The 20,000-nt window shown below is 48.0% G+C and overlaps 1 protein-coding gene across 1 annotated transcript in view; it reads left to right on the forward strand.

Moving 5' to 3' along the window:
• The window catches only part of LOC121563228, a gene marked incomplete at its 5' end in the record, with an annotated part of 42,818 nt that overhangs the window by 18,240 nt on the left and 4,578 nt on the right, over window positions 1–20,000 (forward strand). Inside the window, 10 exons of the mRNA XM_045217818.1 lie at window positions 546–706; window positions 1,692–2,967; window positions 4,695–4,883; window positions 5,269–5,368; window positions 5,466–5,491; window positions 7,291–7,404; window positions 9,197–9,289; window positions 14,688–14,859; window positions 16,408–16,483; window positions 17,852–17,923. Of these exons, the coding sequence (XP_045073753.1) occupies window positions 546–706; window positions 1,692–2,967; window positions 4,695–4,883; window positions 5,269–5,368; window positions 5,466–5,491; window positions 7,291–7,404; window positions 9,197–9,289; window positions 14,688–14,859; window positions 16,408–16,483; window positions 17,852–17,923 (2,279 nt within the window). The remainder of the gene's footprint in view (window positions 1–545; window positions 707–1,691; window positions 2,968–4,694; window positions 4,884–5,268; window positions 5,369–5,465; window positions 5,492–7,290; window positions 7,405–9,196; window positions 9,290–14,687; window positions 14,860–16,407; window positions 16,484–17,851; window positions 17,924–20,000) is intronic.

Below are 20,000 nucleotides of genomic sequence, written 5' to 3' on the forward strand. Positions count from 1 at the left end.
TGGACAGACAGACAGACGGACAAACAGATGGACAGACAGACAGACGGACAAACATATGGACAGACAGACGGATGGACAAACAGATGGACAGACAGACAGACGGACAAACAGATGGACAGACAGACGGATGGACAGACGTAAGACAGATGGACAGACGGACAAACAGATGGACAGACAGACAGACGGACAAACAGATGGACAGACAGACAGATGGACAGATGGACAGACAGACAGACGGACAAACAGATGGACAGACAGACAGATGGACAGATGGACAGACAGATGGACAGACGGACAGTCTCTCTTCTCCTCTCCTCTTCTCTCCTCTTCTCTCCTCTCCTCTCTCATCTCATCTCATCTCATCTCATCTCCTCTCCTCTCCTCTCCTCTCCTCTCCTCTCCCCTCATCTCATCTCATCTCATCTCATCTCATCTCATCTCATCTCATCTCATCTCATCTCATCTCATCTCTCTCCTCTCCTCTCCTCTCCTCTCCTCTCCTCTCCTCTCCTCTCCTCTCCTCTCCTCTCCTCTCCTCTCTCTAGGATCTAGCCCGGTGGAAGAGTCGTCGTCGCAGTGCGTCTCAGGATCTGATCAGAAAGGAAGAGGAGAGGAAGAGGATGGAGAGGATGATGAAGGAGGAGGAGGGGGGGCACACCCAGAAGAGGAAGAACATCAAGACGTACAGAGAGATCGTAGAGGACAAGTACGGAGAGAGGAAGGAGGAGGAGGAGAGGGAGGAGGAGGAGGAGAGGGAGGATGAGGAGAGGGAGGGGGAGGGGGAGGGAAAGAGAGGGGAGGGAGAGGAGAGGGAGGAGGAGGAGGAGAGGGAGGGAAAGAGAGGAGAGGGAGAAGGAGGAGAGGGAGGAGTGGGGGGAGGGAAAGATAGGAGAGGGAGGAGGAGGAGGAGAGGAGGGAGGGAGGGGAAGAGGGGGAATGAAAGGAGAGGGGAGGAGGGGAGGAGGAGAGGGAGGGGAGAGGAGAGGGAGGAGGAGAGGGAGGAGTGGGGGGAGGGAAAGAGAGGGGAGGGGGGAGGAGAGGGAGGGGGAGGAGGAGAGGAGGGAGGGAGGGGAAGAGGGGGAATGAAAGGAGAGGGGAGAAGGGGGAGGAAGAGAGGGAGGGAAAGAGAGGAGAGGGAGGAGGAGATGGGGGAGTGGGGGGAGGGAAAGAGAGGGGAGGGAGGGGGAGAGGGAGGAGGAGGAGGAGAGGGAGGAGTGGGGGGAGGGAAAGAGAGGAGAGGGGAGAGGAGAGGGAGGGGGAGGAGGAGAGGAGGGAGGGAGGGGAAGAGAGGAGAGGGGGAGGAGGAGAGGAGGAGAGGGAGGGAAAGAGAGGAGAGGGAGGAGGAGGAGAGGGAGGAGTGGGGGGAGGGAAAGAGAGGGGAGGGGAGAGGAGAGGAGAGGAGAGGGAGGGGGAGGAGGAGAGGAGGGAGGGAGGGAGGGGAAGAGGGGGAATGAAAGGAGAGGGGAGGAGGGGGAGGAGAAGAGAGGAGAGGAGGGGGAGGAGAGGGGTGGAGCGGAGGTGGTACTAAGGGAGGAGAGGGAAACTAAATCTTTCTCTCTACTTGTCTCACCAGCTTCTAATACAGGTCTCTCTTGTAAAATAGTTTTATCTCAATGTGACTCCCTGTTTAAATAAAGGTTCATACAAAATGTAATAAACTCTACTCCCCCCTTCCTCCTCTTTCACCACAGAGAGCGTAGGGAGGCGGAGCTGTGTGATGCGTACAGGAGGGCGGGCTCTAAAGAGGAAGCTGCCATGGTTCTCCAGCGTTACGCTCTCCGCTTCACCATTAGTGACGCTACGCTGGACAGTCTGCAGCTACCTAGAACCACTACTATTGACCAGAACCCTGAGTCTAGAACCACTACTACCAACCAGAACCCTGAGTCTAGAACCATTACTACTGACCAGAACCCTGAGTCTAGAACCATTACTACTGACCAGAACCATGAGTCTAGAACCATTACTACCGACCAGAACCCTAAGTCTAGAACCATTACTACTGACCAGAACCATGAGTCTAGAACCATTACTACCGACCAGAACCCTAAGTCTAGAACCATTACTACTGACCAGAACCCTGAGTCTAGAACCACAACTATCGACCATAACCCTGAGTCTAGAACCATTACTATTGACCAGAACCCTGAGTCTAGAACCACTACTACCAACCAGAACCCTGAGTCTAGAACCATTACTACTGACCAGAACCCTGAGTCTAGAACCATTACTACTGACCAGAACCATGAGTCTAGAACCATTACTACCGACCAGAACCCTGAGTCTAGAACCACTACTATTGACCAGAACCCTGAGTCTAGAACCATTACTACCGACCAGAACCCTGAGTCTAGAACCACTACTACTGACCAGAACCCTGAGCCTAGAACCATTTCTACTGACCAGAACCCTGAACCTAGAACCATTACTACTAACCAGAACCCTGAGTCTAGAACCACTACTACTAACCAGAACCCTGAGTCTAGAACCACTACTACTGACCAGAACCCTGAGTCTAGAACCACTACTACCGACCATACCCCTGAGTCTAGTACCATTACTAACCAGAACCCTGACCCTAGAACCATTACTACCCAGAACCCTGACCCTAGAACCATTACGACCGACCAGAACCCAGAACGAGCTGGAAACGGACTAGAGGCCAGGCAGGCTGACACAAAGCAAGAGCCCCGAGCCCCCAAACAACCCCAAACCACTGTCACACACACCAAACACACACACACCAAACACACACACACCAAACACACACACACCGAACACACACACACCAAACACACACAGCTCCAAACCCAAAACCCACAACACACACACACACAAAACCACTCCACGCAATGTCAACACACACTCCACCCTCCCATCTCCCCCCCCTCCCGGCCCCTCCCTCTCCTGACAGCCGAGCCCTACTGCCAGCCCTCACACCAACAGCCTGGACTCAAGCCTGATAAGGTAAGGACAGGTAGGGGTAGGTAGAGATAGGGATCAGCCTGGACTCAAGCCTGTTAAGGTAAGGACAGGTAGGGGTAGGTAGAGATAGGGATCAGCCTGGACTCAAGCCTGTTAAGGTAAGGACAGGTAGGGGTAGGTAGAGATAGGGATCAGCCTGGACTCAAGCCTGATAAGGTAAGGACAGGTAGGGGTAGGTAGAGATAGGGATCAGCCTGGACTCAAGCCTGTTAAGGTAAGGACAGGTAGGGGTAGGTAGAGATAGGGATCAGCCTGGACTCAAGCCTGTTAAGGTAAGGACAGGTAGGGGTAGGTAGAGATAGGGATCAGCCTGGACTCAAGCCTGTTAAGGTAAGGACAGGTAGGGGTAGGTAGAGATAGGGGTCAGCCTGGACTCAAGCCTGATAAGGTAAGGACAGGTAGGGGTAGGTAGAGATAGGGGTCAGCCTGGACTCAAGCCTGATAAGGTAAGGACAGGTAGGGGTAGGTAGAGATAGGGATCAGCCTGGACTCAAGCCTGATAAGGTAAGGACAGGTAGGGGTAGGTAGAGATAGGGGTTAGGGGTGAAGAGGAATTTAGAGTCCACAGACACAGAGATACATTGTGAGATATCTCTTGAGACCACCGTCTGCGGGGGACGCACAGCACAAACGTGCACCTCCCCAAATTCCCCAACCGACGTGGCTCCGCGTACACGTCCTCTATTCATTCGAATGTGTTGACATTTGGAGAAATTGCTTAAGCCGAGACGCTTTAGGGGCAAGGGAATTACAACTTTTTCAGCCGGGACCCCATTTTCTTCGACAGAATTTCTGGCAACCCAACACCACACCAAATCTAATGACACCCCGAATCACCACAAATGTCATCAAATCTGTGTCTTTAGATTTTTACATCAACAAATGTCATCAATTCATTACATTTTAATTTCTCTTATCAAAACTAAGACCACCAATAAATACATTCACTCAATAGAATGTCCTGTGTAGCTCAGTTGGTAGAGCATGGTGCTTGCAACACCAGGGTTGTGGGTTCGATTCCCACGGGGGCAAGTATGAAAAATGTATGCACTCACTAAAACTGTAAAGTCGCTCTGGATAAGAGCGTCTGCTAAATGACTAAAAATGTAGAATTGTACTTTTTACATTTTGACCCCCCCACAAAAAAAGTTTGGTTTATTTATTTATTTTCCTTATACATTTGGTGACCCCCACTGCAATTCCCCCGTCGCTCCCCCAACTTTGATTACCATTGGGGCACAAAAGGTAACCTCCCATCACTCTGTCTACAGGTAGATGGCTTGGTGAGGTAACCTCTCATCACTCTGTCTACAGGTAGATGGCTTGGTGAGGTAACCTCTCCCATCACTCTGTCTACAGGTAGATGGCTTGGTGAGGTAACCTCTCCCATCACTCTGTCTACAGGTAGATGGCTTGGTGAGGTAACCTCTCATCACTCTGTCTACAGGTAGATGGCTTGGTGAGGTAACCTCTCCCATCACTCTGTCTACAGGTAGATGGCTTGGTGAGGTAACCTCTCATCACTCTGTCTACAGGTAGATGGCTTGGTGAGGTAACCTCTCATCACTCTGTCTACAGGTAGATGGCTTGGTGAGGTAACCTCTCATCACTCTGTCTACAGGTAGATGGCTTGGTGAGGTAACCTCTCATCACTCTGTCTACAGGTAGATGGCTTGGTGAGGTAACCTCTCCCATCACTCTGTCTACAGGTAGATGGCCCCTCCCCCCTTCACTCCCCCCCACCCACTGAACACCCTGGAGCCAATCAGAAGACAGATGCGTCGGCCATCAGCGCCCTGATTGGAGGGAGGAACTGTGTTGTCACAACGACCATCGTGACGGAACTCACCCAGACACACCTGCAGCCACGCCCGTCAGATATGCCCAGCAACACACAGGTGGGGAGCCACACCCACTCTCATTCATTTATTGATTTATTGATTGACATTTGGTTGATTGATTGAAGGATTATGATGCTCTTGGTTCCTGATTGATTGAATGACTCTGATGCTCTTGGTTCCTTATTGATTGAATGATTCTGATGCTCTTGGTTCCTTACTGATTGAATGATTCTGATGCTCTAACCCTAACCCTTCCTGATTGGATGATTCTGATGCTCTAACCCTTCCTGATTGGATGATTCTGATGCTCTAACCCTAACCCTTCCTGATTGGATGATTCTGATGCTCTAACCCTAACCCTTCCTGATTGGATGATTCTGATGCTCTAACCCTTCCTGATTGGATGATTCTGATGCTCTAACCCTTCCTGATTGTCTGTTAGGTGAACAGCTCCTTGGCATCGTCAAGGAGATCAGGGGAGGAGGCGGGGTCTGACTCTTCATTGCTTAGCAACCAGCACACCTACTCATCCTCGGTGACAGGTACGATTACATTACCCAGAGTTCCTGTTGCTGGGTGAACCAGGTTTAGCGCTAATGCTGCTGCTGTAGCTAACACACTGTGTGTTTCCCTCCACAGAAGGACTGGAGGGGAGCAGTGTGACTGTGAGTACCATTATAGCTTCATCATTCTCATTCTAGAACTTGACCTTCATTCTACAACTTGACCTTTATTCTAGAACTTGACCTTCATTCTAGAACTTGATATTTATTCTAGAACCTGACCTTCCTTCTAGAACTTGACCTTTATTCTAGAACGTGACCTTCATTCTAGAACTTGATTTTTATTCTAGAACCTGACCTTCCTTCTAGAACTTGACCTTTATTCTAGAACCTGACCTTTATTCTGGAACCTGATCTTCATTCTAGAACATGACCTTCATTCTAGAACAACCTTCATTCTATAACTTTACCTCTCCTCTCCAGTATAACACATGTCCTCTTACCTGTCCTTTCCTCTCCAGTATAACACCTGTCCTCTCACCTCTCCTTTCCTCTCCAGTATAACACCTGTCCTCTCACCTGTCCTTTCCTCTCCAGTATAACACCTGTCCTCTCACCTCTCCTTTCCTCTCCAGTATAACACCTGTCCTCTCACCTCTCCTTTCCTCTCCAGTATAACACCTGTCCTCTCACCTGTCCTTTCCTCTCCAGTATAACACCTGTCCTCTCACCTCTCCTTTCCTCTCCAGTATAACACCTGTCCTCTCACCTGTCCTTTCCTCTCCAGTATAACACCTGTCCTCTCACCTCTCCTTTCCTCTCCAGTATAACACCTGTCCTCTCACCTGTCCTTTCCTCTCCAGTATAACACCTGTCCTCTCACCTGTCCTTTCCTCTCCAGTATAACACCTGTCCTCTCACCTGTCCTTTCCTCTCCAGTATAACACCTGTCCTCTCACCTCTCCTTTCCTCTCCAGTATAACACCTGTCCTCTCACCTGTCCTTTCCTCTCCAGTATAACACCTGTCCTCTCACCTCTCCTTTCCTCTCCAGTATAACACCTGTCCTCTCACCTGTCCTTTCCTCTCCAGTATAACACCTGTCCTCTCACCTCTCCTTTCCTCTCCAGTATAACACCTGTCCTCTCACCTGTCCTTTCCTCTCCAGTATAACACCTGTCCTCTCACCTCTCCTTTCCTCTCCAGTATAACACCTGTCCTCTCACCTGTCCTTTCCTCTCCAGTATAACACCTGTCCTCTCACCTCTCCTTTCCTCTCCAGTATAACACCTTTCCTCTCACCTTTCCTCTCCTGTATAACACCTGTCCTCTCACCTCTCCTTTCCTCTCCAGTATAACACATGTCCTCCTACCTGTCCTTTCCTCTCCAGTATAGCACCTGTCCTCTCACCTGTCCTTTCCTCTCCAGTATAACACCTGTCCTCTCACCTCTCCTTTCCTCTCCAGTATAACACCTGTCCTCTCACCTGTCCTTTCCTCTCCAGTATAACACCTGTCCTCTCACCTTTCCTCTCCAGTATAACACCTGTCCTCTCACCTCTCCTTTCCTCTCCAGTATAACACCTGTCCTCTCACCTGTCCTTTCCTCTCCAGTATAACACCTGTCCTCTCACCTTTCCTCTACAGTATAACACCTGTCCTCTCACCTGTCCTTTCCTCTCCAGTATAACACCTGTCCTCTCACCTTTCCTCTCCAGTATAACACCTGTCCTCTCACCTTTCCTCTACAGTATAACACCTGTCCACACCTGTCCTTTCCTCTCCAGTATAACAACTGTCATCTCACCTGTCCTTTCCTCTACAGTATAACACCTGTCCTCTCACCTCTCCTTTCCTCTCCAGTATAACACCTGTCCTCTCCCCTGTCCTTTCCTCTCCAGTATAACACCTGTCCTCTCTCCTTTCCTTTCCTGTCCTCCTGTCTGTCTCCTGGTGTGTTAGATTGAGAGCCCCATGTTGAACCTGGCTAAGCGTGTAGATCACTGGGTGTGGAACCCTGAGGAGGAGAGGAGACGACAGGAGAGGTGGCAGCTGGAGCAGGAGAGATTCCTACAGGTGAGGTGATAACAGGAGAGGAGACTACAGGAGAGGAGACTACAGGAGAGGAGATAACAGGAGAGGAGATAACAGGAGAGGTGATAACAGGAGAGGAGATAACAGGAGAGGTGATAACAAGAGAGGTGAGAACAGGAGAGGAGATAACAGGAGAGGTGATAACAAGAGAGGTGACTACAGGAGAGGAGATAACAGGAAAGGAGACTACAGGAGAGGAGACTACAGGAGAGGAGATAACAGGAGAGGTGATAACAGGAGAGGAGATAACAGGAGAAGAGATTACAGGAGAGGTGATAACAGGAGAAGTGATAACAGGAGAGGAGATAACAGGAGAGGTGATAACAGGAGAGGAGATAACAGGAGAGGTGATAACAGGAGAGGTGACTACAGGAGAGGAGATAACAGGAGAGGTGATAACAGGAGAAGTGATAACAGGAGAGGTGATAACAGGAGAGGAGATAACAGGAGAGGTGATAACAGGAGAGGTGATAACAGGAGAGGAGACTACAGGAGAGATGATAACAGGAGAGGAGATAACAGGAGAGGAGACTACAGGAGAGATGATAACAGGAGAGGAGATAACAGGAGAGGTGATAACAGGAGAAGTGATAACAGGAGAGGTGAGAACAGGAGAGACTCCTACAGGTGTGTGTGACGCGTGCATTTGTAACAGCCCACTTGAAATCTCGCTGATGGAGCTATCCAATTATATCCTTTCGTATAGCTCAATCGGTTGGTACGCTGTGAAGGAAGGTGGTCAGGGGTGTTAGCGAGCAGAGGATCACTAGTTGCAGCCAGGTATGGGACAGGAGGGTGGTCAGGGGTGTTAGGGAGCAGAGGATCACTAGTTGCAGCCAGGTATGGGACAGGAGGGTGGTCAGGGGTGTTAGCAGGCAGAGGATCACTAGTTGCAGCCAGGTATGGGACAGGAGGATGGTCAGGGGTGTTAGCGAGCAGAGGATCACTAGTTGCAGCCAGGTATGGGACAGGAGGGTGGTCAGGGGTGTTAGCGAGCAGAGGATCACTAGTTGCAGCCAGGTATGGAACAGGAGGATGGTCAGGGGTGTTAGCGAGCAGAGGATCACTAGTTGCAGCCAGGTATGGGACAGGAGGGTGGTCAGGGGTGTTAGCGAGCAGAGGATCACTAGTTGCAGCCAGGTATGGGACAGGAGGATGGTCAGGGGTGTTAGGGAGCAGAGGATCACTAGTTGCAGCCAGGTATGGGACAGGAGGATGGTCAGGGGTGTTAGCGAGCAGAGGATCACTAGTTGCAGCCAGGTATGGGACAGGAGGGTGGTCAGGGGTGTTAGCGAGCAGAGGATCACTAGTTGCAGCCAGGTATGGGACAGGAGGGTGGTCAGGGGTGTTAGCGAGCAGAGGATCACTAGTTGCAGACAGGTATGGGACAGGAGGGTGGTCAGGGGTGTTAGCGAGCAGAGGATCACTAGTTGCAGCCAGGTATGGGACAGGAGGATGGTCAGGGGTGTTAGCGAGCAGAGGATCACTAGTTGCAGCCAGGTATGGGACAGGAGGGTGGTCAGGGGTGTTAGCGAGCAGAGGATCACTAGTTGCAGCCAGGTATGGGACAGGAGGATGGTCAGGGGTGTTAGCGAGCAGAGGATCACTAGTTGCAGCCAGGTATGGGACAGGGACAGTGGAGGAAGCTACACTGTTTGCATCACCCTGATGTCGGTTTCACATTCACGTGTGTGTGTGTGTGTGTGCGTGACGTGCGTTCACGTGTGTATATGTGTGTGTGTGTGTGTGTGTGTGTGTGTGTGTGTCTGTGCAGGAGCAGTATCTCAGGGAGCAGGAGAAACTGAAGGTAGTGTGGGAGAGAGCGCAGAGAGAGGTGGACGAGGAGGAACGGAGACACAACGAAGAGGTAGCACACACATTAGCCTTTAGCATTAGCCCTGACACACAAATTAGCCTTTAGAATTAGCCTTGACACACACAAATTAGCCTTTAGCATTAGCCCTGACACACACATTAGCCTTTAGAATTAGCCCTGACACACACATTAGTCTTTAGCATTAGCCCTGACACACACATTAGCCTTTAGCATTAGCGCTGAAACACACATTAGCCTTTAGCATTAGCGCTGACACACACATTAGCCTTAAGCATTAGCGCTGACACACATATTAGCCTTTAGCATTAGCCCTGCCACACACATTTGGCTTTAGTAAAAAATATATATATAATATATACAGTGGCTTGCGAAAGTATTCACCTCCCTTGGCATTTTTCCTATTTTGTATCTTTACAACCTGGAATTAAAATGGATTTTTTGGGGGTTTGTATCATTAAGCTTGGCACATCTAGCCACTGGGATTTTTGCCCATTCTTCAAGGCAAAACTGCTCCAGCTCCTTCAAGTTGGATGGGTTCCGCTGGTGTACAGCAATCTTTAAGTCATACCACAGATTCTCAATTGGATTGAGGTCTGGGCTTTGACTAGGCCATTCCAAGATATTTAAATGTTTCCCCTTAAACCACTCGAGTGTTGCTTTAGCAGTATGCTTAGGGTCATTGTCCTGCTGGAAGGTGAACCTCCGTCCTATTCTCAAATCTCTGGAAGACTGAAACAGGTTTCCCTCAAGAATTTCCCTGTATTTAGCGCCATCCATCATTCCTTCAATTCTGAGCAGTTTCCCAGTCCCTGCTGATGAAAAACATCCCCACAGCATGATGCTGCCACCACCATGCTTCACTGTGGGGATGGTGTTCTCGGGGTGATGAGAGGTGTTGGGTTTGCGCCAGACATAGCGTTTTCCTTGATGGCCAAAAAGCTCAATTTTTGTCTCATCTGACCAGAGTACCTTCTTCCATATGTTTGGTGGTGCCCCTTGCTTAGTTGTGTTGTAGACTCTGGGGCCTTTCAGAACAGGTGTATATATACTGAGATCATGTGACAGATCATGTGACACTTAGATTGCACACAGGTGGGCTTTATTTAACTGACTTCCGAAGGTAATTGGTTGCACCAGATCTTATTTAGGGGCTTCATAGCAAAGGGGGTGAATACATATGCACGCACCACTTTTACATTACATTTTAGTCATTTAGCAGACGCTCTTATCCAGAGCGACTTAAAGTTAGTGAGTGCATACATTTTCATACAGGCCCCCCGTGGGAAACGAACCCACAACCCTGGTGTTGCAAGTGCCATGCTCTACCAACTGAGCTACTGAACTTTTCCTTTATTTATTTTTTTGAATATAAAAATCCATTTAAATTACAGGTTGTAATGCAACAAAATAGGAAAAACGCCAAGGGGGATGAATACTTTTGCAAGGCACTGTATATATATAGTACCAGTAAAATGTTTGGCCACACCTACTCATTCAAGGGTTTTTCTTTATTTTGACTATTTTCTACGTTGTAGAATAACTATGAAATAACATATAAGGAATCATGTAGTAACCAAAAAAGTGTTGAACAAATCAAAATATATTTTAGATTTTAGATTCTTCAAAGTAGCCACCCTTTGCCTTGATGACAGCTTTGCACACTCTTGGCATTCTCTCAACCAGCTTCACCTGGAATGCTTTTCCAACAGTCTTGAAGGAGTTCCCACATATGCTGAGCACTTGTTGGCTGCTTTTCCTTCACTCTGCCGTTCGACTCATCCCAAAACGTCTCAATTGGGTTGAGGTCAGGTGATTGTGGAGGCCAGGTCATCTGATGCAGCACTCCATCACTCTCCTTCTTGGTCAAATAGCCCTAACACAGCCTGGAGGTGTGTTTTGGGTCATTGTCCTGTTGAAAAACAAATGATAGTCCCAGCATTTATTTGGGCTGCAATCTGAGGTGCAGTTAACTCTAATGAATTTATCCTCTGCAGCAGAGGTAACTCTGGGTCTTCCTTTCCTGTGGTGGTCCTCATGAGAGCCAGTTTCATCATAGCGCTTGATAATGTTTGCGACTGCACTTGAAGAAACTGTTCTGTATTGACTGACCTTCATGTCTTAAAGTAATGATGGACTGTCGTTTCTCTTTGCTTATTTGAGCTGTTCTTGCCATAATATGGACTTGGTCTTTTACCAAATATGGCTATCGTCTGTATACCCCCCCTACCTTGTCACAACACAACTGATTGGCTCAAACGCATTAAGAAGGAAAGAAATTCCACAACTTAACTTTTAAGAAGGCACACCTGTTAATTTAAATGCATTCCAGGTGACTACCACTGTTGGAAAAGCATTCCAGGTGAAGCTGGTTGAGAGAATACCAAGATTGTGCAAAGCTGTCATCAAGGCAAAGGGTGGCTACTTTAAAGAATCTCAAATATAAAATATTTGTTTAACACTTTTTTTGGTTACTACGTGATTCCATATCTGTTATTTCATAGCATTGATGTCTTCACTATTATTCTACAATGTAGAAAATAGTTTTTTTTTTTTAAGTGTGGTTGTCCCACCTAGTGTGGTGGCCCACTTAGTGTTGTTGTCCTTGTGTGGTTATCCTAGTGTGGTTGTCCTAGTGTGGTTGTCCTAGCATGGTTGTCCCACCTAGTGTGGTTGTCCCACCTAGTGTGATTGTCCTAGTGTGGTTGTCCTAGTGTGGTTGTCCTAGTGTGGTTGTCCCCCTAGTGTGGTTGTCCCACCTAGTGTGGTTGTCCCACCAAGTGTGGTTGTCCTACCTAGTGTGGTTGTTTTAGTGTGGTTGTCCCACCTAGTGTGGTTGTCCCACCTAGTGTGGTTGTCCCACCTAGTGTGGTTGTCCCACCTAGTGTGGTTGTCCTAGTGGGGTTGTCCCACCTAGTGTGGTTGTTTTAGTGTGGTTGTCCAACCTAGTGTGGTTGTCCTAGTGTGGTTGTCACACCTAGTGTGGTTGTCACAACCAAGTGTGGTTGTCATAGTGTGGTTGCTGTAGTGTGGTTGTCCCACCTAGTGTGGTTGTCCCACCTAGTGCGGTTGTCCCACCTAGTGTGGTTGGCCCACCAAGTGTGGTTGTCGTAGTGTGGTTGTCCCACCTAGTGTGGTTGGCCCACCAAGTGTGGTTGTCCTGGTGTGGTTGGCCCACCAAGTGTGGTTGGCCCACCAAGTGTGGTTGTCCTAGTGTGGTTGGCCCACCAAGTGTGGTTGTCGTAGTGTGGTTGTCCCACCTAGTGTGGTTGGCCCACCAAGTGTGGTTGTCCTGGTGTGGTTGTCCCACCTAGTGCGGTTGACCCACCTAGAGTAGTTGTTCTAGTGTGGTTGTCCTAGTGTGGTTGTCTTAGTGTGGTTGTCCCACCTAGTGTGGTTGTCCTAGTGTGGTTGTCCCACGTAGTGTGGTTGTTCCACCTAGTGCAGTTGTCCTAATGTGGTTGTCCTAGTGTGGTTGTCCAAGTGTGGTTGTGCTAGAGTGGTTGTCCCACCTAGTGTGGTTGTCCTAGTGTGGTTGTTCTAGAGTGGTTGTCCCACCTAGTGTGGTTGTCCCACATAGTGTGGTTGTCCCATCTAGTGTGGTTGTCCCACCTAGTGTGGTTGTCACACCTAGTGTGGTTGTCACACCTAGTGTGGTTGTCCTAGTGTGGTTGTTCCACCTAGTGCGGTTGTCCCACCTAGTGCGGTTGTCATAGTGTGGTTGTCCTAGTCTGGTTGTCCCACCTAGTGTGGTTGTCTTAGTGTGGTCGTCCCACCTAGTGTGGTTGTCATAGTGTGGTTGTCCTAGTGTGGTTGTCCTAGTGTGGTTGTCCCACCTAGTGCGGTTGTCCCACCTAGTGTGGTTGTCTTAGTGTGGTTGTCCCACCTAGTGTGGTTTTCATAGTGTGGTTGTCGTAGTGTGGTTGTCCCACCTAGTGTGGTTGGCCCACCAAGTGTGGTTGGCTTAGTGTGGTTGTCCCACCTAGTGTGGTTGTCATAGTGTGGTTGTCGTAGTGTGGTTGTCCCACCTAGTGTGGTTGGCCCACCAAGTGTGGTTGTCGTAGTGTGGTTGTACTGGTGTGGTTGTCCCACCTAGTGTGGTTGTCCCACCTAGTGTGGTTGTCTTAGTGTGGTTGTCCCACCTAGTGTGGTTGTCCTAGTGTGGTTGTCCCACGTAGTGTGGTTGTTCCACCTAGTGCAGTTGTCCCACCTAGTGTGGTTGTCCTAGTGTGGTTATCCCATTTAGTGCAGTGGTCCCACCTAGTGTGGTTGTCCTAGAGTGGTTGTTCGATCTAGTGTGGTTGTCCAAGTGTGGTTGTCCTAGTGTGGTTTTCACATTTAGTGTGGTTGTCCTAGTGTGGTTGTCCCACCTAGTGCTGTTGTCCCACCTAGTGCGGTTGTCCTAGAGTGGTTGTTCGATCTAGTGTGGTTGTCCAAGTGTGGTTGTCCTAGTGCGGTTGTCCCACCTAGTGCGGTTGTCCTAGTGTGGTTGTCCTAGTGCGGTTGTCCTAGTGTGGTTGTCCTAGTGCGGTTGTCCTAGTGTGGTTGTCCCACCTAGTGTGGTTGTCCTAGTGTGGTTGTCCCACCTAGTGCGGTTGTCCCACCTAGTGCGGTTGTCCTAGAGTGGTTGTCCCACCTAGTGCGGTTGTCCCACCTAGTGCGGTTGTCCTAGTGCGGTTGTCCTAGTGCGGTTGTCCTAGTGCGGTTGTCCTAGTGCGGTTGTCCTAGTGTGGTTGTCCTAGTGCGGTTGTCCTAGTGCGGTTGTCCTGGTGTAGTTGATCCACCTACTGTGGTTGTACCACCTGGTGCGGTTGTCCCACCTAGTGTGGTTGTCCCACCTAGTGTGGTTGTCCCACCTAGTGCGGTTGTCCTAGAGTGGTTGTCCCACCTAGTGCGGTTGTCCCACCCAGTGCGGTTGTCCTAGTGTGGTTGTCCTAGTGCGGTTGTCCTAGTGCGGTTGTCCTAGTGCGGTTGTCCTAGTGTGGTTGTCCCACCTAGTGCGGTTGTCCTAGTGCGGTTGTCCTAGTGTGGTTGTCCTAGTGTGGTTGTCCTAGTGCGGTTGTCCTAGTGTGGTTGTCCCACCTAGTGCGGTTGTCCTAGTGCCGTTGTCCTAGTGTGGTTGTCCTAGTGTGGTTGTCCTAGTGCGGTTGTCCTAGTGTGGTTGTCCTAGTGCGGTTGTCCTAGTGCGGTTGTCCTGGTGTAGTTGATCCACCTACTGTGGTTGTACCACCTGGTGCGGTTGTACCACCTGGTGCGGTTGTCCCACCTAGTGTGGTTGTCCCACCTAGTGTGGTTGTCCCACCTAGTGTGGTTGTCCCACCTAGCTATCTTCAGATGAATACGCTAACTGAAAAACATGTAATGAGTCCTCTAATATTCGTAATTATTAGCATTAGCATTAGCGTTAGCCTTGTTCTGTGTGTGTTTCCAGGAGAAGAGGATCCTGGAGGAGACGGCAACAGCCCTTTCTCATTTCCCTCCCATAGAGCTCCCTGTTCAGACAGAAGTCATCGTTCCAGCACAACAGATCTGTAAGACAGAAGCAATCGCTCATCAGAACGGCCAGGATCAGCATGCCGTATCCCAACTACAGTTTATACAGGGTTAGCACCAGTGTTGGGGAGTAGTGAACTACATGTAGTTCAACTACTAATTTAACTACATTTTACAGTAGCTTGGTGGTAGTTGAACTAAATTCAAATATTGGTAGTGTTTTCAGTAGTTCATTACTGTTTTGCCATGTAGCAGCGTAGCTAACTACTGGAACTACGTACTACTGTTTTACCATGTAGCGGTGTAGCTAACTACTGGAACTACGTACTACTGTTTTACCATGTAGCAGCGTAGCTAACTACTGGAACTACGTACTACTGTTTTACCATGTAGCGGTGTAGCTAACTACTGGAACTATGTACTACTGTTTTACCATGTAGCGGTGTAGCTAACTACTGGAACTACACACTACTGTTTTACCATGTAGCGGTGTAGCTAACTACTGGAACTATGTACTACTGTTTTACCATGTAGCGGTGTAGCTAACTACTGGAACTACACACTACTGTTTTACCATGTAGCGGTGTAGCTAACTACTGGAACTACACACTACTGTTATACCATGTAGCGGTGTAGCTAACTACTGGAACTACACACTACTGTTTTACCATGTAGCGGTGTAGCTAACTACTGGAACTACGTACTACTGTTTTACCATGTAGCGGTGTAGCTAACTACTGGAACTACGTACTACTGTTTTACCATGTAGCGGTGTAGCTAACTACTGGAACTACACACTACTGTTTTACCATGTAGCGGTGTAGCTAACTACTGGAACTACACACTACTGTTTTACCATGTAGCGGTGTAGCTAACTACTGGAACTACACACTACTGTTATACCATGTAGCGGTGTAGCTAACTACTGGAACTACACACTACTGTTTTACCATGTAGCGGTGTAGCTAACTACTGGAACTACACACTACTGTTTTACCATGTAGCGGTGTAGCTAACTACTGGAACTACGTACTACTGTTTTTGCTCAAATCAAATATGGGTGAAGTAGCAGGAATGTTCTTTGTTTTCCTCACCAGACCTGCCTGATTCTCACTGGTTGTGTTAAATAGCCTAATTACACATTCTGTTAACATCTGACTACACAGTGGTCTGTTCTTCCAGTGTGAAGTCTGACATTTCATGATATAGATATTATATTTTTTAGTAGTAGTTTGGAAGTAGTGAACTATTTTTTCTATGTAATTTTAGTTAAGTAAACTATGTTTTTCTTAAGGGTAGCGTTAGTGTAGCTTAACTTCTTCCAATGTGAAGTAATTGGTAGCTTGGTGAACTATATTTTCAGAGTATCTTCCCCAACACTGGTTAGCACACACACAGTCACACACACACACACACACACAGTCACACACACACACACACACACACACACACACACACACACACACACACACACACACACACACACACAGTCACACACAGTCACACACACACACACACACACACACACACACACACACACACACACACACACATATGCACACACACAGACGTGCCCATACACACAAACATACTCACACACACAGGAAGGAAGGAAGGTTAGTGATGTAACCATGGTAACTAGTGTTGTGTTGTGACAGATGCATCATGGGACTGTGAGTCCTCCAGGGGTCAGGAGACGTCTCTGGACCGCAACCAGCCCAGCGTCGTCAAGAGGTGTGTTTTGTGATATGTCTGTGTATGATAAGTAGCTCTGCTGTAGTCAGTGTTTATGATAAGTAGCTCTGCTGTAATCAGTGTGTATGATAAGTAGCTCTGCTGTAGTCAGTGTTTATGATAAGTAGCTCTGCTGTAATCTGTGTGTATGATAAGTAGCTCTGCTGTAGTCAGTGTTTATGATAAGTAGATCTGCTGTAATCTGTGTGTATGGTAAGTAGCTCTGCTGTAATCTGTGTGTATGGTAAGTAGCTCTGCTGTAATCAGTGTTTATGATAAGTAGCTCTGCTGTAATCAGTGTGTATGATAAGTAGCTCTGCTGTAATCAGTGTTTATGATAAGTAGCTCTGCTGTAGTCAGTGTGTATGATAAGTAGCTCTGCTGTAGTCAGTGTTTATGATAAGTAGATCTGCTGTAGTCAGTGTTTATGATAAGTAGCTCTGCTGTAGTCAGTGTTTATGATAAGTAGCTCTGCTGTAGTCAGTGTGTATGATAAGTAGATCTGCTGTAGTCAGTGTTTATGATAAGTAGCTCTGCTGTAACCAGTGTTTATGATAAGTAGCTCTGCTGTAGTCAGTGTTTATGATAAGTAGCTCTGCTGTAGTCAGTGTTTATGATAAGTAGCTCTGCTGTAGTCAGTGTGTATGATAAGTAGCTCTGCTGTAGTCAGTTTATGATAAGTAGCTCTGCTGTAGTCAGTGTTTATGATAAGTAGCTCTGCTGTAGTCAGTGTGTATGATAAGTAGCTCTGCTGTAACCAGTGTGTATGATAAGTAGCTCTGCTGTAGTCAGTGTGTATGATAAGTAGCTCTGCTGTAGTCAGTGTTTATGATAAGCAGCTCTGCTGTAGTCAGTGTGTATGATAAGTAGCTCTGCTGTAGTCAGTGTTTATGATAAGTAGCTCTGCTGTAGTCAGTGTGTATGATAAGTAGCTCTGCTGTAGTCAGTGTTTATGATAAGTAGCTCTGCTGTAGTCAGTGTGTATGATAAGTAGCTCTGCTGTAGTCAGTGTTTATGATAAGTAGCTCTGCTGTAGTCAGTGTGTATGATAAGTAGCTCTGCTGTAGTCAGTGTGTATGATAAGTAGCTCTGCTGTAGTCAGTGTGTATGATAAGTAGCTCTGCTGTAGTCAGTGTGTATGATAAGTAGCTCTGCTGTAGTCAGTGTGTATGATAAGTAGCTCTGCTGTAACCAGTGTGTGTGTGTGTGTGTGTGTGTGTGTGTGTGTGTGTGTGTGTGTGTGTGTGTGTGTGTGTGTGTGTGTGTGTGTGTGTGTGTGTGTGTGTGTGTGTGTGTGTGTGTGTGTGTGTGTGTGTGTGTGTGTGTGTGTGTGTGTGTGTGTGTGTGTGTGTGTGTGTTGGTCACCAGGTCAGGATCGTATGACGGCCCACATCCACCTTCATCATCACCATCATCACCTCAACCCCCCTCACCCAGCAGGTACAGACTGACGTATGAGGGGTGATGTGGGACTAAATGAACTAACCCCGCTGCTGATACATCTCACCTTAATGTGAAACTGGGAATGGACAACGTTTCTTCTTATTGACACGTTCACACGCCTCGTTGAATGAGTGAACGTGTCAACGTGTGCTAGGTTTGCCTCCGCCTTGTGTTTTTAATGTACCAGTTATCAGGGGCGCGACCATGTGTGAAAAATACTATGAGAAACAGTGACATACCCTCTGAATGATGAATCCCATATTGGTGTTCCACAGTCAGGCCAACCCAAGCTGGACTGGGCAGGAGGCTGACAGCAGGACTACTGTTGAAACAGATACACTGAGTCAGAAATTCACAGCTTTCTGATTCTTTTCAGGTTTTCATTCTCAAAGACACACTTTTTTTTATCTACAGAAAAACAACAACATTATATATATATACATATTATGTTATGGGATATTCTATGTCCATCAAAATGCTTAAACCACATTTACATTTACATTTACGTCATTTAGCAGACGCTCTTATCCAGAGCGACTTACAAATTGGTGCATTCACCCTATAGCCAGTGGGATAACCACTTTACAAATTGTTTTTTTATTATTATTATTATTATTATTATTTATTTATTTTTATAAAAAAAAAATTTAAGGGGGGGGGGGGGTAGAAGGATTACTCTATCCTATCCCAGGTATTCCTTAAAGAGGTGGGGTTTCAAATGTCTCCGGAAGGTGGTGAGTGACTCCGCTGTCCTGGCGTCGTGAGGGAGCTTGTTCCACCATTGGGGTGCCAGAGCAGCGAACAGTTTTGACTGGGCTGAGCGGGAGCTATGCTTCCGCAGAGGAAGGGGAGCCAGCAGGCCAGAGGTGGATGAACGCAATGCCCTCGTTTGGGTGTAGGGACTGATCAGAGCCTGAAGGTACAGAGGTGCCGTTCCCCTCACTGCTCCATAGGCAAGCACCATGGTCTTGTAGCAGATGCGAGCTTCAACTGGAAGCCAGTGGAGTGTGCGGAGGAGCGGGGTGACGTGAGAGAACTTGGGAAGGTTGAACACCAGACGGGCTGCGGCATTCTGGATGAGTTGTAGGGGTTTAATGGCACAGGCAGGGAGCCCAGCCAACAGCGAGTTGCAGTAATCCAGACGGGAGATGACAAGTGCCTGGATTAGGACCTGTGCCGCTTCCTGTGTAAGACAGGGTCGTACTCTCCGAATGTTGTAGAGCATGAACCTACAGGATCGGGTCACCGCCTTGATGTTAGCGGAGAACGACAGGGTGTTGTCCAGGGTCACGCCAAGGCTCTTCGCACTCTGGGAGGAGGACACAACGGAGTTGTCAACCATGATGGCGAGATCATCACATCAGGAGACCCCTTTTGAGGTCTGGGAAAAATCCTAAGAAATGTTGATTTTTGAGAGTAGTTTTCCTTTAATTCAAGTGTGCAGGCACCTAGCACTGTTGTCTGATTAGCTGTGTTTCTGTAGCACACGAGATGGAGTTGGCAAAATAAAAACGGCCACCCGATTGGTGCAAATAATCCTCATGATATCGTTCTGTCAGGTAGACATGGGCTACTTTGTAGTTAACATTTAATAGAGAAGGTTTCTGGGGAAAGCCTTATATACAGCATATACCTCCACCACACTACCGTGATACGTATCAGTGGGGGTTCAGAAGTGAGTATAGACAGCGGCCACTGAAAGATAAGAGGTTATATGGCTTATAGCTGGTGTACCCTCCACCACACCCCTGGGGTTGGTCATAGTAGAGGTCATGACCCGGTTATCAGGGTTGATCATAGTAGAGGTCATGTCCCAGTTATCAGGGTTGATCATAGTAGAGGTCATGTCCCGGTTATCAGGCTTGATCATAGTAGAGGTAATGTCCCAGTTATCAGGGTTGATCATAGTAGAGGTCATGTCCCAGTTATCAGGGTTGATCATAGTAGAGGTCATGTCCCAGTTATCAGGGTTGATCATAGTAGAGGTCATGTCCCAGTTATCAGGGTTGATCATAGTAGAGGTCATGTCCCAGTTATCAGGGTTGATCATAGTAGAGGTCATGTTTCATGTCCC

The sequence above is a fragment of the Coregonus clupeaformis genome, unplaced genomic scaffold (genome assembly GCF_020615455.1).
Source record: "Coregonus clupeaformis isolate EN_2021a unplaced genomic scaffold, ASM2061545v1 scaf1243, whole genome shotgun sequence".
In the NCBI taxonomy this organism is placed as follows: Eukaryota; Metazoa; Chordata; class Actinopteri; order Salmoniformes; family Salmonidae; genus Coregonus; species Coregonus clupeaformis.